The sequence below is a fragment of the Podarcis cretensis genome, assembly GCF_951804945.1.
Source record: "Podarcis cretensis genome assembly, chromosome: 16".
Lineage (NCBI taxonomy): Eukaryota > Metazoa > Chordata > Lepidosauria > Squamata > Lacertidae > Podarcis > Podarcis cretensis.
In genome coordinates this window covers 32,820,954-32,848,952 of record NC_137186.1, presented here as the reverse complement: position 1 = coordinate 32,848,952, position 27,999 = coordinate 32,820,954, and the positions used below count along the sequence as shown (strand labels likewise).

General features: G+C 40.4%; 1 protein-coding gene across 1 annotated transcript; it reads right to left on the bottom strand.

Annotated features, from left to right (window-relative positions):
• Nucleotides 1-11: 11 nt before the first annotated feature.
• Nucleotides 12-27,999, bottom strand: DGCR8 (DGCR8 microprocessor complex subunit). Its single transcript, XM_079956629.1, has 14 exons — nucleotides 27,724-27,999; nucleotides 20,189-21,189; nucleotides 19,621-19,780; nucleotides 17,122-17,264; nucleotides 14,570-14,852; nucleotides 13,745-13,942; nucleotides 12,233-12,334; nucleotides 11,510-11,608; nucleotides 10,188-10,270; nucleotides 7,913-8,013; nucleotides 7,037-7,143; nucleotides 5,688-5,815; nucleotides 4,699-4,812; nucleotides 12-3,933 (listed from the first exon to the last, which is right to left on the bottom strand). Exons 2-14 carry the CDS (start codon nucleotides 20,906-20,908, stop codon nucleotides 3,850-3,852), a joined length of 2,322 nt encoding a protein of 773 aa, XP_079812755.1. The 5' UTR covers nucleotides 20,909-21,189; nucleotides 27,724-27,999; the 3' UTR covers nucleotides 12-3,849.

The window sequence follows — 27,999 nt, the reverse complement described above, 5'->3', positions numbered from 1 at the left end:
TACTCACAGCATCTTATGCAATATCAAACTTTATTGCTCAAAACTAATGTTTGTGGGGGAAACAAGTACTTAAAAGACCTAACACACAGGCTCAACGATAGAGGCTTCATAGTTGTACCAACTGACCACCGGCATTGAGAAACTGCACTCAACATACAATCCATACAGCACCCAATAACATTGAGTTGGTCACATTAACTTTTAAAATACAATATTGTAATTGATCACTGCAAGTTGTTCCAAATGGCTGACTTAATTTGGAACCATTTCTACAACGGCTATTTCCATTTTCTGACCAGAACCAAAGAATTACAGACAAGGGCTAGAAAGGATACTTTTGTTAAGTGTGACAACCATTAGAACAGCATAGATAGATACTTGTTTCCAGCAGCTGGAAAGCCAAGTGCTAAAACAGTTACTAAAGCTTAATTGGATGTTTTAAATGGGTAGTATCCCCCCCCCACTTATGTTAGTAAATTTCCACTCAGTATCAAACATTCAAATAAGAACCAATTTTTATCTTTCAAAAAAAAAAAAACACATTTGTGAAGAAGCACATACTAATATGCAATATGGAAAGCAAAAGCTATCCCTAGAGGATGGAACAGCTATTAGTGAAGACCATCCACAATGATATTGATTTACTGAGAGAAAAAGAGGGCTTGAAACAGTTTTTGCTTTAGGCATTGTTAGGACTGAAACCATTACAGCTGACTAACTAGGAGGAAAAAAATCACACAAGTTACAAAACAATTTCGGATGTGAAATCACGCTGCATAAGTACTCATGCAGAAGCTGAAATTAATGTAATGATTTACCCTCTTATCATAGCAGCTTATGCTCATGTGCAAATGCAAGACTGTTACACTTCAAACAAAATAGTAAACATCATAAATACAATACTTCACAGTGACAACAGTAGTTACATTGTTTGTTCCAGCAGTTATTGCGCTTTGCCTGAACATTTTGCCAAAGAGGCTACAGCACATCAAATACTTTTTTAAAGAAAAATGCATAATTTGTACTAGCCTTTGGTTCACAATGACACATCTGGATGTTTAAGGGCAGTGGTCACCTTTTGCAGGATTCAAATCTTGGCAGACTGAGGTAAGACTAAAGCAAGATGGCCAGCGTGGCAAACACTTAAAAGAATGAGGCATCTATGGATATATATGTTGCAGGTACCCTGCAAAACATTCTGATTTTGGAAAATATATATGCAGAAATTTGTTGAAAAAGTGCAGTCAGAAGTAGGCTTTTTTTAAAAAAGCAAGGAATGCACAGATGTAAACACCTACGTTAAAAGGCATAGAAGAAAGCCTATTTGACTTTTAACAACTTTTTAAAGTACTACATCAGTGATGGACAAAGATGAAGACTAAAGCTAGATTTTCTGTAGAACAGAGGCAGTGCATTTAGAACTATGTCCTACTCATTAAACAAATTGCGACCATTTTCAGATGTGCTGAATAAAGTTCCAAAATAAATTCATTCTGTAGAGAACACAAGGATTCTTTGCATAAAAACATGAATGAAAACACTTAAGCTTGAATAAAGGCTGTATCTCAATGTTAGCATGGGCTCACTACTGCCAAAATTACCAAGGGTAAGCATAACATACTACAATAAGAGGCTTCCAGCTGGGAGCTTTCAAGTAGTCTGCTTCCTCTGGTTCATAAGACAAAACCCTATCAGCTGGGGCACACAGATGTCCAATAACATTTCATCAAGAGGTTTTCAGTATTACCAATTTATGCATCACAGGCTGCCTGCTCTTGGTAACTGGTGGCAAGAAGCTGGGTGAATCAAAATGGCTGTGCCAAGCGGTAATGTACAACACAGGGAGCATTTCAGCATTTTGCAAGAGAATTGGATTAGGATCAGAAAGGTAGCTTTGGTGGAACACTACAGATGAGTTAGCATATAGTACTAGACACCACCCAATTAAGTTACCACCTGGCAAATCTATGTATACCCAATGTCAAACTGAGCTGTGTAACGAATGTATGGCACTAAGAACTGTAGAAAATTTGCATTCCGAGTGGGAAGCAATGAAACTTTACATATAACTGGATCAGGCAACTCAATTTCTGGCACTCTAGAATGCCCTTTCATGGAACCTGTACAACCCATCTCAAGTGTGAGGTGGGACCCTGGGCCTACTTCCTCCTAAAAGGTCTTGGAACAAACCACTACCACTTCCATTTAATTGTCTCCTGCTGCATTATTTTCTTGTGACTGTTGCAGCAGACATCTAAAAATGAGTATAACTTAACAGATATCCACTGTAACATACACAGCAACATACACAGTACTAGGAGATACCTTAGCAAAGGGCCTGAACTGTAGTATTTCTGGAGTGTAAATCTTAAGTGTAGAAGTATTTCTGGACCACACTGTATGTTTTTTTAGGGCCATGTGTTAGCTATTCAGTATCTTGTAGCGGATATTGACAGCTTAAGAAACTATATAAAGACAACAACTTGCATATTCATATTCTTTATTTCAACTCAATACAACTTATGCAGAAGATCTTATTAAAGTCCTCTGATGTAGCCCAATTTACATTCTAATAGTTTCCATGCAGAAACTACTCTGCAAATGCTAAACATTTAATAAAACAAAGCCAGTGACAACTTTTTTTGAAAATGTTAAAACTCTTCCAGTGAAGAATGCTTCCAGTGATTTTCATGACTGCCATTAGTCAATCCACAAAGGAAAGGGTTTTTCATGTTTGTTTAAAGGTAACAGGGTGCATGAGATTGAAGTATCAATTAAATCTAGCTGCATTAAATAAAAATATATATACCATAAAGGGAGATGCAATTAAATCTCTATTTTAATTGTTAGAATTGTCAGTATATTTTCAAACTGTTTTCAAGTGGGGTCTTAAAAATAGAAGGAAATGCAAATTCCCAAGCACCATCACTGCTCACGCTCAGTTCATTCTAATTAATTGTGGAGGACTCTCTCAAGACCAGAATAAAAACAGGCTGCAGAGCACTGGTGCTTAGTCATCCACTCCCAATCACCTGTAATTAATTATGGTAAAAATAATTAGAAGCTATATACTCCTTTCCAGTTGTCTTTTATGTAAACTATTATGGTTTTTCCTATGTTTCCCTATCTTCTTCTTTTTTTTTTTTAAACATTTTAAGTAAATATAGCCAGCAATTTTGAAAACAGAGACACACTGGTGCTCAACACTGCAGGTGCCATTCTTACTGTCTAAAGACCACTGTACCAGGATATTAAAAATATTATGCCTGCCAAAATTCAAAAACAAGCAGCACTGGCCTAATCTTAATGGCATTAAGGAACATTGCTTTCCACTTTTCTTCAATGTAGTTGTCAAAAGTGTCTTATCAGTGCATATTATTTTGTGCTGAAATGCAACAAAGCTCTTTTTGAGAAAACAGTTGTCAGCATGTTCATACAAGAGTGTGTACAGCTGTATTCCTATATTATACATTCACTCCACTCTTTACATAGACATTCTGGATTAATCCTTAAACATATCCATTCAAAGACAGCATAATAGTTTCAAAAGGGGTGGGGGAGTGCTTGCTTCAGCTTATCCTGTGTGAACATGCTTTTCTGCCCACTTCTATACATTGACCCACACAGATTTTTGCTGTCTTGTAGAAATGTGTATCTCAGAGGTTTTAAAAAAAACCCCTCAAAAGTTCAGTACTATTGCCCTGATTATGCAAAAGAACAATGCATATTTGAAGCAGCTTGGATTGTTACATTATTTTGCATTCTGAAGCAAACCAATTATTAATTAAATTGGGTGGGGGGGACTAGCTTTCTTCACATGTTTTATTGCTCCCCAATTATTCTTTCTGATCACACATCAACAGTACACAGAGGCTCGCTGCCAGGTTGAGCAGATTCGACAATTGTCATCTTGGGTTTCTTTCGAGTTTCCTCCTTAAAGATATAAGAAGCCAACCATAATTATAAACAAACTTGTACACATAGACGGTGTCAACATTTTGAAAACATTTCAACAGATCAAAAACCAGAATTTTCTACTTTTAGCCCCATGGCACCCTAATTACTAGAAGGAAGAGATTAGCATCTATATTGTGAAAATGCAGGACACAAAGGCTACTTTTTAGTGCAAGTCTCTATGTTCCCTTTTGCAAAGGGAATCTGAAATTGATCACAGATGAAAATGTGGCAACTCCCCTTTCACACTTAACCCCTGATTTGGTGGGGGAAGATTTTCTTTTAGTGCTTAACAGCAATCAACCTATGCCTACAGAATACTTGCTAACAGAGAACTGAATTACAAAGATTAGAAAAACAAAGAGCAATAGTCTAAGCAAGTTGTTTATACTGATGGGCCGTAAGGGAAAACTGGCATGCCAACCCCCTGTGACAGTCACATTTCCATGCAAGAACAAAGACCAGTCATGAAGAAGAAGAAGTCATCACAGCAAAATTATAAACAGTCACAACACAGGAGATATTTCAAAGTGTTTGCATCCTAGATAACCATAGTGACCTTTGTTTGAACAGTAAGGAATTTGTTAACTGAAAAAGCATCACAGAAGAATAAAAACTAGTTCTTTTAAAATTTAACTTTAAATTTCTGCAATGCGTATGAAGTCAAACTGTCAAATATAAACACAGCTTTCATGCATGTTCTCAGAATTAAACAAATTTTAAAATTAGTAATCATGCACTTACCCTTTCTTGTGCCAACTTCTTCATTTCTTCCTGTAACTTGTTAAGAATGTGCAGATTTGGCTTGTTCTTTTTGGCATACTGCTGAAGCTCTATCACACTTTTATCAGACGTCTCCTGTATCACAAAGTATCAGAAAGACTAAAGAAAGAGCTCCCATTTTCATCTTCAAGAGGAAGGTTATTTTTATAATATATGTTTACTACTAAGGCTGACCAAATTGGCGAGTGCTAGGGACAGGGTTTTTGCAATGATGGCCCCAGTGTTGTGGAATTCCCTCCCCTGGTAACTTCACTTGGACCCCCTTTCTTGTAACCTCTAATTCTTTGAAGACTTTTTATTCTGGCACACTTATTGCTGATCCCCCCCCCAGCCCCTGTATATGCTTTTATCTATTGTTAATTATATTATTTCACAACTGTTTTGTGGTTTTAGCTGTTTTATTGTAAGCCACCTTGTGGTGGTTTGCTTATATATTAAGTAAATAGATAAATATAGGAAAAGAAGCCACGCTGGAGATTTTGTACTTTCATTTTGTAGAATGAAAATATTTTCATAAATAAATGGCAACATGATGGAAGTATGGTATCCCTCAAGTTGCACCAGTTCTTTTACACACAGGTAATGCTGTAAGGGCTCTTCCTCCTGATCTATTCAACCTGCCAAACTGTGCCTAAAACTTTAAGAATGTCAGGACACTAACTGTTGCAGCAGCTCATGTGAGGAACACTTTCTGGGTTGGTGTATGCATGTGGTCCCAGATTATTGCTCAGTGTAAGCATTTGCACTCCCTCATGGGTTTTTGCTGCATAAACTCAACTTATGGATCACATCAGCGTCTTTGCAACACAGCAGTCTCAATGTTAAGGAGTTTGCAACCACGGCATTTAAACAGCATCATTATGGGGAATTGAATTTAAGTATTGCATAGCTTTAATAAGAAGACAAAAAATGATTCAGAAAGTTTACAGAGCAAAGCATACATAACTTACCTGCTTAACCATCTTACTGCTCTCTCTCCCATACATGCGCAATAAGGACCCCCAGTTTTTCACATGCGGATGAAGCAGCTGAAGGATTTTCTGAGATGCCAACTGTTTCCCAACTCTCTTGTTTTTGCCTGCACAATCGCCACAAAACAAAGTTTTGGGAGGAAAAACAGGTCCACATCAGAGCTTTTTTAAACCCTTTGTAGTAATTGCTTCATAATCATTATGGAAAGTCAAGATTAGGTCCCCACTAAGCTGCAATCAGCTCCCATTTAAATAACTGCAACCCAAGACATGACTTTTCATACCAATTTCCACAGAACCTAAGTGTAATTATTTATCTCTCTATTTAAGAAATTTATACTTTTCCGTTATATATCTCAAAGCAGCTCAGTCAGAATGAAATTGAATTTAAAACATCAGAAATAGAAACATTAGAACTGCATTCATAGTGCAAAGATCTCCTGAAATAAAACCATTTTAACCTGGTATTTGAAACCTAACAGGGACTGTGCTTAATGGGAACAAGTTCTATAGAACTTGGCCCACTACATTGAAGGCATGACTCAATAGCAAGAGTCATGCTTCTGGCCCATAGGGGACCACCAAAGCCCTCCAAGCTGATTTAAACTGATCCAACCCAGGAAGATAAAAAATAAAGGTAAAGGTAAAGGTACCCCTGCCCGTACGGGCCAGTCTTGACAGACTCTGGGGTTGTGCGCCCATCTCACTTAAGAGGCCAGGGGCCAGCGCTGTCCGGAGACACTTCCGGGTCACGTGGCCAGCGTGACATCGCTGCTCTGGCCAGAGCCAGAGCCAGAGCCGCACACGGAAACGCCGTTTACCTTCCCGCTGGTAAGCTGTCCCTATTTATCTACTTGCACCCGGAGGTGCTTTCGAACTGCTAGGTTGGCAGGCGCTGGGACCGAGCAGCGGGAGCGCACCCCGCCGCAGGGATTCGAACCGCCGACCTTTCGATCAGCAAGCCCTAGGCGCCCTTAAAAAGGTGTGTGTGTATGGAAATGTCATCTAATCCTGGCAACATTTCACAACAAGATGCCTTTTCTATTCCTAATATTTGTGTATTTCCAATATACAAGTCCCGTATCTCAGGAAGAGCATTTCAGTCTCACAATGCCATGAAATTCCCAGGTGTAGTTCCTAAATACTTAATATCTAGATCCAAATTCCTATCTTAAGTAACAGTGGTGTCAAGGCCGTGAGACTGGTGTATACAAGAACACAGGTAAAGCACAAAGATCAGGAAAATTAGAAACAAATGCTACACAATCAAGCAGAGAATGAAGAGGAATATTCATCTCAAAGGCTTTCAAACCAGCCATCATACTTACACCAGCCACGCACGGTGTGCTTCCCACATGTCATGACATATTCACTCTTCTGATTTTTACCAGGAATCACTTCAAACTTGATGGATGTGTCACCCATTCCATGGTTTCTTACAGAGATGAAATGGTGTTAGCATACCAAACCACAATCTCTACTTATACCACATGTGGCTAACAAAGTTTCAAAAGTAAGAGATCTGGCTAATGAAAAATTATTTTTATTTCTATTTAACCAACAAATCCTGTTTTCTACCCAACATTCTACACATGCTCCTAATATTGAATATTGCTTTTGTGCAAAACAAACAACCGGTCAAAAATGAATGTTTCTTTAACATCTTAAAAAAACCCACAAAAATATTGCCAAAGTTAAGCACATTTGCATTTCTCAAGATTTCACTGGGGGAATTAACATGCTGAATGCTCTTCCATTTTAATTAATGTATCTAAAGTGTGTAATTTGGAAGTATCATGCCAAAACAAATAATTTTACATGCCTGCATTTGAGAGGGCAAGCTAAACGGTTTGGTTCAGAGTCAGAGTCAAACTTTACATCTGCTTTGTGAGCACTATCATTGAAAAGTATAGCAAATGTATAGGGGGCATGAGAGTTTGTGCTGACTTCTAAGCTAATGTTTCCCATCAGATGGTTCCATGGTCCCACTACTGTTGATGAATAGCTGTCACAGGTTAGGGGACTGTCTGTAGCATGAATTCAAGCATGAATTGTGCCATTGTAACATTAACAGAAAACAGAAGAACATATGAACATAATTTTAATTAGTAAAAAGCATCCCCCCTCACAACTGCTCAGGAGATTTGAATGTACAATGGGGTATCCGTAATTCTACTGAACACATTAGCAGTACCCAACCTTACCTTTTAAGGCACTCATGAAGGATTTGATATGGAGACAATAGTCCAGCTTTACTGGTCAGTTCGTATACCCGTGAGTCCTCAATACTGATATGGTTAAAATACTGCAACAAAATTGGTAGATCATCATTACTTAAATGGCAAAAAGGAATTCTGAGCCTTGACTTTAAAGTTTATGCCTGAAGGATGGAACTGCAGTACTAAGCAGAACACTCTGCATAGCATTGTGCCATCAAAATTTATTATTTATGCCATTTTGTGAAGCCTTAAATGAATTCACTGGGAAATAAATGTTTCACTATATAAGAATACCACTTTATGTTGCTTTGGCTCCACTTTAGTTAGCAAGATAATTATGCTTGCCACACACTCCATTTTAAGCTAGCCTAAAAGAACAGCAACAAAGATTACTACAGTTTTGGAAGACTATGAGTAAAGCCCTAGATACATATAATCCTAGCCTTAAAAGATAGTAATATTTGGAAAGAGGGGGAAATGACTGTCATAATCAGTTTATTACAAGTCACACACAGCAGTCAGACAATCTTATCTCAGATGAATAAGCCAAGAAAATGCCCAAGCCTTCTGCCAACCTGCTGCCTCAGCCCAGCACAATAAGCCAGGAACTCTTCAATTAACCATAATCTCTCATTTCATCTGAAGCAGAAAACTATTGCTACCAGATTTGGAAAAGGTCAGCTCATAAACTGGCTCCAAAAAGCTGCTAAAATCCAGTGTTGTTCTAAAACTGGTAACTGTAGATTCCCAACTGGTAAATGGTAAATGTTCAACTGAAGACTTCTATGCATAACTGCAATTTGCTAAGAAGGAAGGAAATAAGCAGTGATGTGCAAGACTCACTCCTATTTCAGCTTATTAAGCAGATCATTTCAGCTTCAAAATTTTGACAAGTTCAATGAAATTTCATATTACCCACTTTCCTCCATATTCTAGATAATCCAGGAAAATATCTAGGTTCATTGCTGAGTATTTCTAGAAGACTTTCAGTGTGAACATTTCCCACTGTCCTTAGGTTGATGTACATCTGATTTAGCATTTATATCTGGCTTACATTTAATAAGACTAAAAATGTTGTATTAATTTTATTTGCTGCACAAACATCTTCACTCTTCTGAAGAGCAAAGAACGACTGGAGCAAAAAATTCAATAAAATGTATTCAGTGTGATTTAAATATTATATTTAAAACAAATTCTAAGCTTTATTTAGAAATAATTTTATTGGACTGGTTGTTAATATTCCAAACCATGACAATTCAACAGCAGACACATACTGTTACATTTTAAGACACTGGAAATAGGTTATCATATGACATTGCTATCCTATGTATGTCTACTCCAAAGTTAAGCCCTTACTGAAATCAATTGAACTTGCCCTCAGGTGTGTATAAGATTGCAATCTAATTTTAGCATGTCTGAACAGCTATACTCATGAATCCATGAATTTATGTGTTGGCAAATGTTAATCACTAGTTTAAAAAAATATTTGACTACTAATGAAACTGGGAGATTTCCAACTAAGTCATACTCATTTAAATAAACTTTAAGTAAATTGATTTCAATGGGTCTACTCTTAAATGATGAGCATTTGGATATAATCCACTATTTCAAAAGTGTCAGTGTAAAACTTTTTGAAACCTTATCCTCAAAGCGCTTCCATACAGTCTACAATGTAAGATAATACAACTAATTATTAAAAGAACTGCAAAATGCTACTGTGTGGGTTAAGCTAAAAATAAAAAGGTAAAGGTAAAGGACCCCTGACAGTTAAGTCCAGTTGCGAACGACTCTGGGGTTGTGGCGTTCATTTCGCTTTACTGGCCAAGGGAGGCGACGTTTGTCCGCAGACAGTTTTTCCGTGTCATGTGGCCAGCAGGACTAAGCCGCTTCTGGCAACACCAGAACAGCGCACGGAAGCGCCGTTTACCTTCCTGCCGCAGCAGTACATATTTATCTACTTGCACTGGCGTGCTTTCGAACTGCTAGGTTGGCAGGAGCTGGGACCGAACAACAGGAGCTCACCCCATCACGGGGATTCAAACCACCGACCTTCCGATCAGCAAGCCCTAGGCTCAGTGGTTTAGACCACAGCACCACCGGCGTCCCTCAAGATAAAAATACACCACCACAAAAAACAACAATAATGTATCACATTCCATTAAAGTTGCAATCCTACACACACTGGGAAGCAATTCCCACTGAATTCAATGGGATTTACTTCCATGTTAAGATGTACAGGATTGCATTGTAAAGTCCATACCTCTAGTTCCTCACTATCTTTGGGCTTTTCCTCAGAGGTCTGTTTAACAAAATCAGGAATGAGGATTTCCAGTGTAGCTCGGGCTATGTAAAATAATAAAAGGGTTAGGGTCTTGCCAAAATCACGTATTGCACAAAATTACATTTCTGACAAATGTTGATGAACATAAAACAAAAATTCCCAACTGTTTTTACAGTAGAAAAAAAGACTTCTATTTTACAATCAACTTGTGTGTCAGGGAAGAGTTAGAAGTTTCCAGTTTATCAGAGGGAGGAAGCATTCCCCAAGGGGGGAAGGAGAGCAGTGAATCTAATAGAAGGGAGCAAGAGGAACAACAGGGAGGGACCGGCTGTTCCCAGGAAAGGCAAGGGTTAAGTTCTAGCTCAGATTCGGAGGGGAGATACAGGCCAACTCTAGCCAGGAGGGTAGAAAAAAGAGCGAGAAAACAATTTTGAGAGTGGCTGGAGAAGCAGAGCTCAGAAGGTATCTGAAAGAAGTGACTCGGAGGAATAATATTTAAGAACCATTTATAAGATTGTTTTGTTAATACACAATAAATAGTTTTATAAAAGAACAACGACCAGGCCTGACATTGTGTGATAAGCACAGGATGTGTTTATACAGCATTTACAGAATCAGTATTAAATACCACAGGCTCAATCCACCAAGCTCTGAGGCTATGAATTCTCCATACATTACATTAGGGCTCCAAGACTGCAGTCCTGCTCATTGTTAGAGACTGCTTGAATACCACCAACTTAAAAACATGAGAAGTAATACTGTACTGCAGCCCCAAGGCTGCATCTTTCCTCATGTGCCACCATCCTTTGCTTCTCCTGTTTAGAAGGTTAAAGGAGTTCTTCTAAATCTATTTAATCCATACATTGTAGAACTAGTACTATAATTGTTTCTTAAATCGCTCAAGAACGTTGTACTCAATATTATCTGTTAAAGAAGGGATTGCTAACCCATGACTCGCATATCCTCTCCAACCTGTCATTTTTTAAAAAATAGTAATTTTAATTTTTTTAAAAAAAAAATGGCTCCCCACTGTGATGTATGAAGCCCAAAGCTTTTTTGGTCCCCCTTCCCAACTGCATTTTAAAAAAAACAAAATTAATCATGCCCTCTTACATGATGCAGCCCCTGGATGAATGAAAAGGTTAGCTACCCCTGTATTAAAAGGTACATACACCCCAAACCTGCATGTATTTATTACGGACAGTAGAGCTGAAATGCATACATTCTTTGGATTGCAACCTTATTGGTACTAGCTATCAAGCAGACATTCAATATATGATATTTAAATATGTTTACATTACCAGCTTTATTCTTTGCAAGTTTCTTGCTGCTTGCTGTACCTGCCCCATAAGTCACTCCATCAATAATAACCGAGGCTCCAAAAGGCTCACTTGGGTTCTCTTTAAAGAGGAGAGAAAATGGGAAGCCACCAAATTCTAAACAAATCCTAAACCTACATGATTTAGGATGTCTTAGAACTACCAATTCTTTTTGTGTAAGATAAACAAAAGTGATTTTGACCAAATACTGCAAACAGGCTGCTTTCATCATAGGTTTACAGAATAAAAACGACAATTTCTTTATGTCATCTGTTTGTGACATATCTACTAAAAAAGAAGTTTTTGAAATGCTAACACAGTACTCAGATGCTATGTTAAAGTTCTAAGATGTAATCTAAAAAGGTTGTACAAGTGCTATCAATATGCAACTCTTAATTTAGTAGTTCTCAGATTCCACATTAGCTGGTCAATGACCTGCTATCTTAAGACTTTGATTTCCATTTGTTGGTGATTGACATTTTGAATGAACAAAACTGGGAATCTGCACATTACAATGAGTCAGTTTTTCCTTCAAAACCAACAAGGGACACTTCTTAATTTACGTTATTCTAGATGCAGTGCGTAGCCTGTCAATGCCTATACTGTTTATTTTCCTGGAATACTTGGCTCAAGCTTAGATCATGTACAGCCCAGAAACTGCAAGGAACTGTTGTCCTACAAAAAAATACTATAGTGAAGACTTACCACATTCAAAGAAATTGTAAACAGGTCGAACCTTTAGGACTCGTTGCATATATTCATGAAGGATGCAAACTTCAGACTTCCCATTGGGATTAATAACAAACTCTATTAAGAAAAACATTTTACAAATGCCTTTAAGGATTTTATTACCAACAGCATAACATATAGATTAGGAGCTCCTGATCATAAAGCAAAAAGTAAAATCAGTATTCTAATTCAGCTTAGACAAGTTTACGTACTACTCAGTTTGCCTGAAAGAGGGGCAGGTACATGCCCTCTTCTACTCCTCTCCAACATAACATTTCTCAAAGTGCAAGAATCACTTGGACATGCCTCTATAACTGAAACACCCACATTACACAATACTTTATGTGTGAGAGGGAAAAGGAGACACATGTCTATCATATGCAAAGTCATTGGCTGGGTGTGTGTGCACTCGCTCCTTAATTTCAGAGTGTTCATGTTGGAGAACACATATAGAGTATCTCCAATAAACAATCCCAATGACAATAACTAAGAAACATTCTATTTCACGTTCAATGATCTGCTTATAGGAAGCTGCTTATAAAGTCAGAGCTCAGTATTGTCTATACCAGCATTTCCCAAACTTGGGTCTCCAGCTGTTTTTGGACTACAGGTCCCAACATCCCTAGCTAGCAAGACCAGTGGTCAGGGATGATGGGAACTGCGACCTGGAAACCAATGGTTGGGAAACACTGGTCTACACAGATTGATAGCAGCTTGGCAAGGTTTCAGACATGCCTCTACCACCCCTTCCTGGAGATGCTCAGGATTGAACCGAGACCTTATGCATACAAAGCAGATGTTCTGCAATAGAGCTCTGGCCCTTCCCATTCAGTTTCCATCACTTCCTGCTCCACAAAGCAAAGTATTTCCGGTAGACCATTCTACACTTGCCAAGTACAGAATTAAGTTCAAGCTACAGAAGTACTTGGGAAAGCTTCCATAAACTGTAAGTCAGATAGCATGGCTTCACTAGCTCTCTGAACCTCTCCTCACATGGTCTTACAGCAAATTGGTTGCTGCACAATCAAACAAGGAAAGTATTATGTCCCATGTCCTTGTAAAAGGAAACATTACCTTATCCAAACGCAATTATCTGTAATGAAGACAAGCAGTTTTAATACTGTCATAGCAAGACATGACAGCTTATAAGCATTCAAAAAAAGTTTTTTGGCAAGAAAGTCAGTTTTATGAAAGGCAGGGAAATCACCAATTGAGCCCTATTAGAACTTGGCAAACCCAAATTTTCATATTTAAAGAGGAACCAGGTGATTGCAAGCAACCTGTTCTGCAGGGAAGCTAGGATCATTTTTACGCATGTATTTTGTTACTTCCAGTACTAATCCAACTCTGACAAAAACTAAGCACTCGTCTAATGAAAAAAGTTAAGAGTTCTTCTTTTCAAGCTCTAAAGTATATGCAAAGAGCCACCTAAAGAGCTACCAACCATAGTATCACAATACAAATGTTAAAATATATAAAACGGCATACCTTTTTTTGTGGGTGCATCTTGCACAGACAAAGTAATAAGTTTTTGATTGGCTGGTAAAATGGGTCGCTCAGATTCTGCTTGTTTCCTCTTCATCTCACGATTGAACTGTCGTCTCTCTGCCCAGGTTCTGAATTTCTTTACAGTTACTTGTTCAAAATCAAAACGCTTTTCAAGATAGTGTCTAAAATCTTCAAGATCTAGGAAAAATATTCAATCCTCATGGTCAATTAAAAGCTACCACCTTTACATTACAAAGACAGTGACAAAATGGTTAGCCTCAAAAGAAGCATTCTGCTGCTGTGCGCAAGCGTGCCCACTCAAATGTCCCCAGTTTGCAAGTGTGCCCACAGGCCTCAAAAGGTTGGCAACCCCTAGTTTTGATGGCTGGCAGGTCCCAGCTATGCTACAATTCTAGCATTTCACTATGCATGATGATGGAATATTTGAAGTAAAAATTTATACATTAGTTTTACTGCACATCCAATTTATTTTAACATGTGCTTCCATTGGAGAACTGAAAAAGGGCTGCAGCATACAACAAACCAACTAAATGCTTATAACTACAACTAAATACAATGGAATACAACTAAATACAATGGAATTGTATTTAAAACACACAAGCAGCAGCAGCATTTCATTACAAATTGAAGAAGAAATGGAATACCGAATTAGCATTTACTGTATTGCAATGGGTATAGTATAGTAATCTCCTAGGCTTGCAGCCCTCTGCGTTCCATAAGCCAAGTGTCATATTATCCACAAGGAAGCCTACATGCTTGAGTTAGATTCTTAGCGCTCAAGAAATCAACATTTTTGACACTTACCTACTGATTCATCTTTGCACACCTCAACCTTGGCCTTAACTTGACCTAAGGCTCCTTGTGCTGAATCTCCCCCGGGTGGGTCTTTCTCATCTAAAGTCCCAGAATCAGCAGCAGTGGAGTCCGGCTCCTCTGTTTGGCAGTCAAATTCTAAAGACTTATCCATGAGTTTTATAGGAGATACTTCCCTATTTGGGGTGATGTCATTACTTTGTTCCCTTTCCTCATTTTCCTTCATTTTCTTATAATGCAAACATGGAATGCTACTCAACGGGGGATCATGTTTCTGCAAATATAATTTTTTAAAGTTAAAATTATGAGAACAAATCTAAAATCCCAGATCTAACATCTTCTAGTAGTGTTCAAAGTTTGCCTCCCCTATCATACACCATGCTTTATATAACCAGCCACAGCATGTCAACCATTTATTTCCTTCAACATCTGAATGGAAGTTGTATGCATGTGAACAAAAGGGAATTGCACTTTGGAGCTATGCAAAGTCATGCTGAATTTATTATTTTATTTGTTAATGCAGTTATTCAATTATTACCAGAGTACCATGTAAACGTAAGTGCAATCCACTGGAACTGCAGTGCTCCTATAAAATGCCCAGTTTAATAAATGAAGATAATGAAGCAACAGCACAATATGATTGTGAAAATACAAAATTTTATAACATTGTTGAATTTGCTGTATGTTTCCAATTACGACTTAGATACAGCCTAGTAAAATTCTAAAATATATTTATACAAATGGCATTAAAAGAGGCAATATTTCCCCATACAATCTACATGATATTATTCAGATACCTTCATATTTAACTTGGTTTCCCAATTACAGATAGGTAGCCGTGTTGGTCTGCCATAGTCAAAACAAAATAAAATAAAAAAATTCCTTCCAGTGGCACCTTAAAGACCAACTAAGTTAGTTCTTGGTATGAGCTTTCGTGTGCATGCACACTTCTTCTTCTGAAGAAGTGTGCATGCACACGAAAGCTCATACCAAGAACTAACTTAAAGGTACCCCTGCCCGTTCGGGCCAGTCTTGCCAGACTCTAGGGTTGTGCGCTCATCTCACTCTATAGGCCAGGAGCCAGCGCTGTCCGCAGACACTTCCGGGTCACGTGGCCAGCGTGACGAAGCTGCTCCAGCGAACCGGCACCAGAGCAGCACACGGAACGCCGTTTACCTTCCCGCTGGTAAGCGGTCCCTATTTATCTACTTGCACCCGGAGGTGCTTTCGAACAGCTAGGTTGGCAGGCGCTGGGACCGAACGACGGGAGCACACCCCGCCACGGGGATTCGAAACTGCCGACCATGTGATCGGCAAATCCTAGGCGCTGAGGTTTTACCCACAGCGCCACCCGCATCCCTAAGAACTAACTTAGTTGGTCTTTAAGGTGCTACTGGAAGGAAGTTTTTTATTTTGGTTTCCCAAGCTACTGTGGAAGCTACCGTATTTTTCGCCCTATAGGACGCACTTTTTCCCCTCCAAAAATGAAGGGGAAATGTGTGTACATCCTATGGGGCGAATGCAGGCTTTCGCTGAAGCCTGGAGAGCGAGAGGGGTCAGTGCGCACTGACCCCTCTCGCTCTCCAGGCTTCAGAAAGCTATCCGCAAGCCTTGCAAGCCTGGCGGGAGGTCCCGCAGGCTCACAAGGCTTGCGGGCAGCAGCCTGCAGCCCACAAGCTCAGGGGACAGCGGAGAGGCGCAGCGCCGCCACCCCGCTATTCCCCGACCTGATCTGGAGGCTGGCGGGGGGGGGGAGAGAAGCAAGCTTGCTTCTTCCCATCGCCAGCCCCACAAGCTCGGGGGATAGCGGGGAGGCGGAACGGCGCCACCCCGCTACTCCCCGACCTGATCTGGAGGCTGGCTGGGGGGAGAAGCAAGCTTGCTTCTCCCCATCGCCAGCCCCACAAGCTCGGGGGATAGTGGGGAGGCGGAGCGCCGCCACCCCGCTATTCCCCGACCTGATCTGGAGGCTGGCGGGGAGGCTGGCCCCACAAGCTGATCTGGAGGCTGGCCCCACAAGCTCGGGGGATAGCGGGGAGGCGGAGCGCCGCCACCCCGCTATTCCCCGACCTGGACTGGAGGCTGGCGGGGGAGGGAGAAGCAAGCTTGCTTCTCCCCATCACCAGCCCCACAAGCTCGGGGGACAGCAGGGCAAGCCGCTGCCCCACGGAGGCTAGAGAAGCTGTCCCTGAAGGCAGAAGAGGGAGACGGAGCGCTCCGTCTCCCTCTTCTAGCTTGGGGATGGCTGCGCAAACCTGGGGGGGAAATAAATTTTTTTTCCTTGATTTCCCCCCCAAAAAACTAGGTGCGTCCTATGGGCCGGTGTGTCCTATAGGGCGAAAAATATGGTAATTCGTAGAAACAAGGCACATTTTTAGAAACAAACTGAACCAGCAAGTAAAACCCAAAGTAGGTCTTTAGGCAACTATATTCAGTAACATTTTGTCAACAGTACTTCTACGAATAATCACAACAACAGGCTACAGATATATTCAAAATCTAATTTCTCTAAATGACCAAATTTATTGAAGTCTGTTCCATACCCTTATGCTTCCTGTTCCTAAGAAGTAAGGTCTGGACCAGGTGACAACTCTGGATTCTCGGTGCAGATATACAGGAATGCCAGAGTTATGGAATGTCATGATCCATCCATCAGGCAAGGGCTCTGTAGGTGGACGGCCACGACCTTCAGAAAAAAGGAGAAACTGCTCAATGCACAAGATGTCTTATCACAACAAAAGTGGTTGGAAGGATACATAAGCAGTCTGAAGTTATATATCAAAGAAATATATCAGTGTAAATGATCAACCAAGAGGAGAGTAAAAGCTGCTGCCACCTCTCCCAACCCGTTTTTGAAGGCCCACAATGACATTCAATCGATGCCCCATACGTCCCGGTAATATTTTGAAGTGGTCAGATTGCATTTACTTCCAACCTGTACACAAAGTTAGCAATTTTCTTTCCAGGGTGAAACAGTATTTTGAACAGCAAGTTGCACATGAAAGCAAAATGGAAGTAAATATGAATATATTGTTTTCTCTCTCTCTCTCATCCTCAGTATTATTCAAGCTGCAACTTGTTTGCTGCACCATATCAACTTTTTAAAACCCTTACAAGCTGTTTACAAAAAGAACAAAATGATTAAATTATCAGTAAAAAACAGCAAAACAACTACTTAAAGCAGAGTTTTCCCAACTTTTCGTGTTGGTGACACATTTTTTAGATGTGCATCATTTCATGACAAGTAATTCAGATTTACTAGCAAACTGGAGGTTAAACTAACCCCTCAGCAGCACAGGGAGCATTCACGTAACACACCTACACACTGCAGCCGACACACTAACATGTTGTCACACAATTTGGAAAGCTGACTTAAAACCTTCCAAAAAATAATTAAAATTGATGATGAACTGAAAGCCAGATTTAAACATGGGTAGACTTCCCTAAAGTATGGCAGTGGGTGCTATCACACTGAAAGATTGATTTCTTACAAATACTGACCGCTGTTCAATATATTTGTTGCAGGCCTCTTTTTGTACCTCTCCTTTTTCATCAGAAAAAGAGCAGGGAATGCAAATCCCTAGGAATATGCACTTGCCCCCTTTTTGTGGCATCAGAAAGGACTGAAAACATTCCATCTTTATTGTAATTTATTAACTTCAAGAGAAGCCATGTGCATTTTTTTTTAAAAATCAAGCAAAAGGCAAAATATTTAATACTCTTTTCCACATCACAACCAGCTTGATTTAGGCTGCAATCCTGAGCACATTTATTTGACAGAAACTACCACTGAACAAAGCAAGACTTATTTCCAAGTATACATGCAATGAATTGGGCTACCAAGTACCACCAGCCTGCAAAACCTATGTGTGGCATTTTAATGAGATGTTATTTTTCCTCTGAGATACTGGTCCTACTGAGAATAAAAACTGCATATTCTCCACAAGTCTAGTACCCCTCGAAGATTTCTAATGAAGGTGTTCAGAGTTTACCTTCACAAACCTCACATTCAACATCTATCTAAAATATTCTCCTTTAGGATTCCACAACACTAATATACAATAAATGTCTATGATAGGGTAGAGCAGACTTAAGGCTTGTGGGATCTACTTTGGATTTTAATAGAGCCTCAAGATCAAAGAAGAGCTAGATCCAAAAGACGCACACTTAGATTTAAGAGTGTGTGATGTCTCTAAGCAGCTGCTGAGTAAATGGTTTTAAGTACCAGAACCAAGCAGAGTTCATCATTCTTCCACACATAAATGTACTTTTGGCACTCCAAGCTTTCCTTGTTTCATCAGTCTAATGGGACATTGGGGGGGGGGGGTCGGGTCACATTGCAGTTGATACTGTTCAGCAATTGAGACTCAGAAACCCTTGCCAATCTACTGCTGATCATCCAGATATCCCAATCTACCTGGGTTACGCAGCCTGTGTGAGCCTCGGGGCCAGCCCACCCATGAGGCAAGATGAAGTGACTGCCTCAGGGGGCAGGATCCACAGAGGCAGTAGATCCAACCCCCAAGGAATGCATTGCCCACTGCTGCCACTGCACCAATGGCAGTGACAGCTGTAGTACACTCTTTGGAAGCCAGATCTGTTACCTCCTCAGCAGCTACGGTAGCCACTGGGCAAATAGGTGCTGCTACTAGTTTCCTTCCACCCTTGCTCCCGATACAGATCTTTATTCTCCCCTCATTCCTGACGTGGCTCTTCACACCCCTTCTTCCCTGGTGGGGGGGGGCATTTTGTGGTTTGCCTCAGGTGCCAAAATGTATTGGGCTGGCCCAGAGGAGCCTACAACTCAGTATTTCTTATCATCTATGGTGGCCAACCAGGAACTTCCTGGTTTTGCTACCTGCTTCAGAAAGAAAAAAGAAGGCTGATATCAAGGAGGCCACAAGACCTGGCCGATGGACTGCTTTTGGACTAATATAACTAATATATTGTGGGTATGTTCAGACCATTACCTCAAAAATATTACTGCAAAAAAGAGTACATAGTAAACATATCTATAGTCATACATAATGTAAATAGCTTACTTTTAAGAACTGTTTTTATTTTGGTCATCATTGGCTGCACAGTTGTCTCTCCATCAGATTGATGGTCACTCTCCCCTGCATATTTCTCATCAATTCTCCTTTTCTTAGGAACAGAAAGGCCTTCTTCCAGCAAAGCATCCACATCATTATCAAATTCATCCTGAAAAACACATTGTGATATACCATGCCCCTATACCTATTCTCCTCCTCAGACAATACTGAAGTCGAAGCAAGAATGATTTGTACAGGGATCCACAAAACCCCATCCCCATCATAAGCCAACTAAGAATTAAAGTGTCATGTTTTAAGTAAATTATTAATAACTTGACACTTTCTTAGCATTCTCTAGAACAAACCTCACAGCCTTCATACTGAAACAAAAAAACAAATCACAACATATCCATTCTCAGTACTGTCTAAATGTATATTTCATACAGTTAAGCAGCTCTTAACACCACTCCTAAATTTAAGCATTTGTTATAAGCTGAATATTACTTGGTACAGAGACCTTTTAGTTAATATATAAAACCTGGAAAAATGTTTGAAATTAGAAACAGAATTTACTTACCTCGTAAGAATAGCTTAAGGTTTCTTCATCCACTTTATCTCTCTGAACGATTGCTTTAGACGTAAACCCTCCTTCTTCATCTATTTCCATCAAATTTTCTGTAAAATCTTCTAAATCATCCAGAACTGCATACTCAACTCGCTTTTCCTGATCTACATCATTTTCATCCTCCTTTTTGTCATCATTTTCACCAGCTACTCGTGTAGCTTGACCATTACTACCCCCACCCAGAGGACAAGCATGCATACCCCCATTAACATTATTAATACCTAAATCTGTATCTGCTTCATAACCATGCTCAGCTCCAGTGTACAGAACTTTTCTGTCTTTACTTTTGCAGCTCTCTGTAAAGCTAACACTAATCTTTACATCTTTAAGCAACTTAAGATCAGGGGTGAACTTTCTAACTGACGGCGCATGACGAGCAGTTCTTGGGCTTTGGTCACTATTAGGATCTACGATAAGACGACTTTTGTAGCATGACGATCCCTTTGTGAGAAGTTGTATTCTGCCGACAGTGTGTGCGTCCCCAGCAGGGGTATCTGACTGTCCATCACCACCAGAGCCAACGTCCATTACCTCTGCGTCACTGGACGTTTGCAGGGGAGGTGGTGGAGGCTGTTCATTAGGCGGCAGTGGTGGGGGACAAGAATGGTTCTCCACATTCGCTTCTGTTGCTGGCTCTTTTGGAAGGGGAGGTGCATTTTCATAATTCTCCATAATTAAAACTTACAAAAAAACAAGGCTTTAAATAAAAGGTATATTGATCTATACTCCTAACATGAAGAAGTCCATCAAGATCGGATTTGTCATGCTCTATTCAATATGCAACACTGATGATTCAATTAAGCTGACTACATTGTTCTTTTCATTAATGTAGACAGCTTTCAGAACCACTGTCTCAATTACTGGAAATCACAATGCATTCAGCTTAAATAGCTGATGTCGAAGTAAAGAGCATCTTCACTGGCCGCATGCAGGTGTCCTTTTCTTCTTTCAACCTACAAAGAGAAAAAAAAAAGAATAATCAGAGAAGCTTTCTTTCTATTGCTCTCTAATTCTAAAGGACAATTCTGCTACACAAAATTCAGAATGACATGTTTTACCTACATGCTGTTAAACAGAAACACAAACAGCAGTTTAATCTAAAAAATAATGCTTATGGTGACTGAACAAGCAGGTGGACTTGAACAAGCAGTTGAAGCATTAAAATGGGGCTATGCAAAAGTACCTATTCTTCTTTAAGTCAACAAACTGCTGAACAGACTACAACACACAGTTACTGGCTCACATGCTATTGAAAGCTAATATTGGCACACAGAAAATACAGTTTTATTTTTAATTCCAAGTTTTTTAAAAAGCAAGCTCCTTTCATATGAAACATTTGACTACCTATTATTAACTAAATGCTAATTCTAGTAAGACAGTAATACCTCATAAATATTAGAGTATTATTATTATTAGGTTTATTGTCTTTATCTAAATTAACAAAATCTGAAACCCAGAGACAACATAAAGGATAACTACAAGGATACTGGAATGATTCCAGTGATGTACACACAGTTACACCAATATGAGCAGTCACAGAATCTTAAGAATGACTTTACACAAGATGGTTCTCATACATGAACATCACTTCTGTGTAGCAATCTGCATGTTATTTTTCTCACACATTTTGACGCAACAAATGCATACATCTGTGCTGCAAGACTAGATAATGACAAGAGCAGGCTAAAAGGAAGATGATGCAGGGTTCAAATCAGCTGAGACAGGCACTCACTGGGTATCTTTAGAGAAGCTTAAGACCACCATAAATAACATATCTGAGGTTGGCATATTTTAGGGACTGCTTCCTTAATAAAATCCTAAATGAGGCTACCTATAAATGATATGTTATTTTAGCTGCACATACACACTTTTAATCTGGGCTTCATATATATCTCTATATCCCTATCTAATATATCTCTATTTAATATTATATATAAATATATAAAATAGTTTGTGTGAGAGAGCAATTTGCGCAGCTGGTAGTAATTAAACCTGTGAATAAAATTCTTATTGCACTGTGGTCTTCTCTTGCACTCGTAGGGTGAAATTCAGAAAACACAATTATCTCTATGTGTCCTACCCACAAGACAGGAGATATTAATCCTGAAGAGCCTCTCCCAAAATATTTTCTACAGCAAACCACCCTTTTACTGGCCATTTTTAAAACCTACATTAAAATCAAAGGTTTTCAAGTACATTATATTTTAAAGACATATATACCATATTTTTCTGTGTATAACACCCCCTGTGTATAAGACATCCCCTATTTTGGGGGACTCAACCAATCACCCAGCCCCACAATGCACGAGCCCCCCCCCCCCTAAAATTATTTTTGAGCAAAAAAACCCTAGTCTTATACACAGAAAAGTACGGTACTTATTTTCACTGCAGTGACCATGGAGAGATAAGATGGGAAATTCTTACCTGTTGCTAATTGATTTCTCCAAGTCCCTCTATATAACCCCCCAAAAAAATCCTACCAGCAGGGAATAAAGGAATTACTCCCACATCCCACAAAACCCAGCTGTTTGGATCAGCTCAATTCAAACTTCAAAGAAAACTAAATACTTCCATGCACTAAGGCTGGGTGATATATCAATATACTGTCCAGAACTGGTTTGATGTCCATATTGTGATATCAGTTTCATAATTTTTGACCTGGCAATATATCACCAATCATAAGGAGTGTGCGCGCATGCTATGCAAAAATATGGGAAAAACCGTGAAGCTAGCCAATGCCTCTGCATAGCTTCATCCTTATTTCAAACATTGTGATATATCACAATGTTTAGCAGGTGATATATTGCAATGGCAAAAAACTGGTATCATCCAGCCCTACCATACACAGTACTTTCAAACATTCACACCCCCAACACACTACATGGGAGATGCTATTTCAACACAACTCCCTCTCCCCATTGCTCCTTCCATGAATTAATAGATTTGCGGGGGGAAAGGGGGGGTGCAAGAGTTTAACTTTCCACATTAAGTTTATCTGAGAGGAGGAAGAGTACATAAATGCAGATGGATGGAAGTCTGGAAGAATACTTCTATTTCTTCTTTAAAAAGTGAGAATAGGAGAACCTAAAAAGGTAAAGGTACCCCTGCCCGTACGGGCCAGTCTTGACAGACTCTGGGGTTGTGCGCCCATCTCACTTAAGAAGCCAGGGGCCAGCGCTGTCCGGAGACACTTCCGGGTCACGTGGCCAACGTGACATCGCTGCTCTGGCGAGCCAGAGCCGCACACGGAAACGCCGTTTACCTTCCCACTGGTAAGCGGTCCCTATTTATCTACTTGCACCCGGAGGTGCTTTCGAACTGCTAGGTTGGCAGGCCCTGTTTGTATAAAATGGAAGGAAGACCCAGCTTACATAAACTTAAAAGGAGCAATGCTGTTTTGATGTGCAGATGTCACAATTCCATAAATGAGTGGTAGATGGTTATAACACAATGACTGTTTCCATGAATATTAAACTTGTTTTCTTCTAAACATCAGGAAGAACAGTAAGAGCTGTTCAACAGTAGAACAGACTCCTTTAGGAGGCTGTGGACCCTCCTTCAGAGGAGGCTTTAAAGCAGAGGTTGGGTGGCAATTTGTCATGGATGCTTTAAGCTGAGATTCCTGCATTGTGGGGGAGTGGACTAGATTACCCTTGGGGTACTTTCTAATTCTACAGTTCTATCATTCCATTCTTCTAGGGTACACATACGATACAGGCAAAGTACACGTTATGATTGTACCAGCAATGTTTCCCGCAGCAAACATATACAGTGCCGAAATTACAAAATACAGTCGTACATCAGAAGTCGAACGAAATCCGTTTCAGAAGTCCGTTTGACTTCTAAAATGTTTGGAAACCGCGGAAGCAGCACCAGGCATTCAGATTCCAAATAACATTCATACACCGGAACACTCACTTCCGGGTTTGCGGTGTTCGGGAGCCAAAACATTTGACTTGCAAGGCATTTGGGATCCAAGGTACGACTGTACAGAAATATCTGTCAAAAATGTATTATCTGGGGAGGAATTTAGACTCATATAAATAACCCTGTTAAAATGCTTTTTTAAAAAAAGTTTGAAAAATATATTGAATATGCCATAGTTCACCATCGCTATCTAGTGTCACAATTGTATAATGCACTTTACAACACACTTAAAACATTTTATTTGCAGCTGTATAACTGAGTCCAAATACACCAGGTTAACATGCAAGTACCATTTACCTATTCAGAAACAAGTTCCTCTGATTTTAGGCTCACAATCATAGTGTAAGTGGGTTTCAACCAGTGTGCCATAGTACCCTGGGGTGCCTTGAATGATGGTCAGGGGTACCACAGGCAACACTACCTCTGTTCCTCTTCCCTTCCTCCTCTGATGCCCTCCTGCATCTTGGCCTCCCAAAGGCTTGCGCAGCTGTTTATTGCAGCAGCCCTGGCTATAAGCTCCACAGTTGAATGGTTTCACTTGGAGGCACCTCTCTTTGGGGTGGGGCAGTTCAGAGACCAGGGAGGACAGCAGCAGCTGCCCAAAGGACTCCCAAGGAGAGCGGAAAGGAGGCTGAGGGAATACTCCACAAGGGAGGGTGAGAGGCAAGAGGTGACATAACTAGGCTCCTGAGCCCCAGGGGTGCCACAGAAAGAGTGTAGTTGGTCAAGGGAGCCATGGTCTCAAAAAGGTTGAAAACCTCTGGTCTAACTGACTGGAATGTGTTAATGTTAGAATGCTGAAATTAATGACCGAATTATTATTGACCAAAGACAGAGAAAATTACCAAAAACTGCAGACAGATCCACTATTCAAACTCTGACAAAGCAAACAGCATAGAGTAGTAACAGATTTTGTAGCTTAGTATGTTATCATTAAAACTTTATTGCAGTCGAAAGACCAACAAAACAATTTCAAATTAGTATGTTTTTGTACTTATCTCCAATATTTAATTAAGTTCCTGAAAATCCACTAAAGTTCATAGTGTGAAAGTGATACCAGAAAATTACAAAATACAACTGGTTCACAGACCCAGGCAAGCTGTCATCACCCCATAACTATGTCTGAAAGAGAAAGTCCCTAGACTTCATAATTTCTTTAGTAGCAAAAGAAGAGACCAAACAACTTCAAGCCTCTCTCAGCTGTCGCATGGATATTCCCAATGATTTTTCCAGTATCCACTCAGGCAATCCCTGAACGTACAAAAATAGCTTATAAAAATCAAAGTTCTATATTATATAGTAAAGCAGCTAAGCCAAATGTATTTTCTGTGCCTACTGGCCTCCCATTTGCAAGAACATGCTCCACTAAGTGACTTTGGCATATATGTTTTGCAATGGAGAAACTAAGCAACTAATTGGCTGATACATACTCCAAACTCCTTTGGGATTCAGAGGTGACAGGTTTTCCCAGCCCAGAGTGGTTCTCAGCCAAGTTGAGCCATATGTAACCTTAGGCAGCCACACTTCCCCCCTCCCCAACATGAAACATGACCCTAATACCAGCCTACCATGCAAAGCTGTTGTAGAAATCAGAGCTTTGAACACCCATAAAACACTATATACCATGTTTATTATTTTCAATTACTATCCAGTTATGAGGCATCAGTGTGCTAGGTGCTGTATACAACAAATAAATAAATCTCTGCCCAGTAGAACACACACTGTGATGCAGAAACTGCAGAATCACTTATGTGATGCTGAGCCACACCTCACCTAAATAAACACTGTCATTTAAATGCTAAGCCAAGGTTTAACAATGGTTAACATGTGGCAACACTTGTGAATACAAGCAAAGTTCTAGGATGGTGCGCTTAATAACAACAAAGAATTGGTCCTGCTACCATACTTTCAACAAACCAAAATCCAACGTCCAATAAACCAAAATCAAGTTGATTAAAGTTTCCCTCCTTCCTTTTATTTATTGGGGCATGAAAGCAGGTAACCCTACTGGAATTTAACAAGCCTGAGTTAAACAATTTCTTCCCTTCCAAACACAACAGCACTTAGATTACATAAGATGTTCTGTAGACTATAGACCATGCAGGATGCAAACATCAGGTGGGGGCTAGATCACAACCACCACACAGTTTTCTGTGTAGGGGCTGTCTAGTGTTACAGAATAAGGTACAAATCCTTTCAAAATGTAGCAAAAAAAGGGCTAAGAACAAGCTCCTCACCACCATCCTTTAAGAGAAGGCTGACCCTTCTTCAAATGCAGTAGGTAACAAATGATAGAATAATGAATGTGTGGGGGGGTGGGAGAGAGGATGATCAAACTGAAGTGGGATGCTGGACTAGAGGAAACTATGGACTGCAGTCTTTGAAGAAACAGGAAACTGCTTCATAAAAAGTCTGAGCAACCATTCTTCAGGATCTTACAAGGATCTTTCCCAGTCCAGCTTCTAGAGATAAGTTTCAAAAGCACAACGAAACCTGATTCTAGGGTGGTAGCAGTGTTAGTCTGTTAAACAATTTTTTTTTAAAAAAAATGAGACTGTCTTGGGCCATGATAAACACTGCTATATCTCCTAATCTTTCCTCTTAATATTGTTGTCTTGAGAAATTTTAGAAAGTAGAATATATGCATTACTTAAATAAATAAATTAAGCAAATAGATTATGGCACTACTTTTTGTTCTCTATGGTGTGGCAAAAGCTTTCCTCAATCAATCTCGACTTATCAAAGGCATAATAAAGCCTCCTTGATCACTTTCTTTGAAGACCAAACTGGCTCTAACCAAGGAAAGCACCTGCAAGTTTTTCAAAGGCCACAAGACCAGGACATTCTTTTTAGTGCTTTTAAAAAACCCCGAAGAAATTAAACCTCCTACCTGCACAACAAGTCATCAAGCCAGTACACTACAGCCCCCAAACTACTACCATAGACAACTGTTCTTAGAAGGCTGGGTGTATCCGTCCCATAATTTCACGACGGTGATAAGTAATAGTATAGCCATCTTCGGCCTCACTTTTGTATCCCGCCCTGCTATCCAATATATTTATTTATTAAATAAAAAAAAACCAAATCTTGAGGCATCGGGGGTAGCACGCGCTGGTCTTACTAAGGTTTCCCTCCCCGCCACCCCCGCCCAAAAAAAAAAAACCCATTTCGCACCCACTTCCATATAATTCCTTTCAACGTGGGGTTTTTGGTTTTTTTTGTTTAAAGGCGGGTGAGAGAGAAAAAGTAATTCGCCTCAGCCGCATCAACAAGGTTCCGCCACCAACCACGGAGCTTCCGCCTCCTCCGGGAACCGCGAGGCCCAAGCCGAATAAAAAGAAGGCCCGGGGGCTCCGCAGGGATGATTCCCCGTTATCATTCCGCGTCTCCACCACCCGCTCCCCCCCCCAGTAGCTGCGCAGGGCCTAGGCCCGGGAATGGGCTCTCTCGCACGCGTGCCGCTCCCGTCCAAGGACGGCGGAGCTGAGGCGGCCAGGCCGCGCCAAGGCCCCGTTCTCTCCTCGCCGCGCCCTGCCGGAGCCCACAGGCCCGGCACCCACCTGGGCCATGCCCGGAGTAGTCCCTGCCGCTCCTCGCTCGAGGGCTCGCGTTGGTGCTTTCTCCTCGCCCCACCTCCAAAGCCAAAGTGAGCGGGGAGAAACCAGCCGGGGTAGGAGGAAGGGGCCGCGCCGGCGTCGTTATCGTTTTTTTCCTTTTTCTTCTCCTCCTCCTCCTCCTCCTCCTCCGTCGCGGGAGCTTCTTTTCTTTCCCTTCCCTCCCACCCCCTCTCAGGGAAACCGCCTTCTCGTTGCCACGGCCGCCATCTTTAAACGTTC

Coding starts and splice junctions, on each gene's coding strand:
- DGCR8 (XM_079956629.1), bottom strand. CDS start 20,908: ATGGAGAATTATGAAAATGCACCTCCCCTTCCAAAAGAGCCAGCAACA. Junction 19,781..20,188: donor CCTTAAGCTATTCTTACGAG/GTAAGTAAATTC, acceptor TGTGTTTTTCAG/GATGAATTTGATAATGATGT. Junction 12,335..13,744: donor AGATGCACCCACAAAAAAAG/GTATGCCGTTTT, acceptor TTTTCTTAATAG/AGTTTGTTATTAATCCCAAT.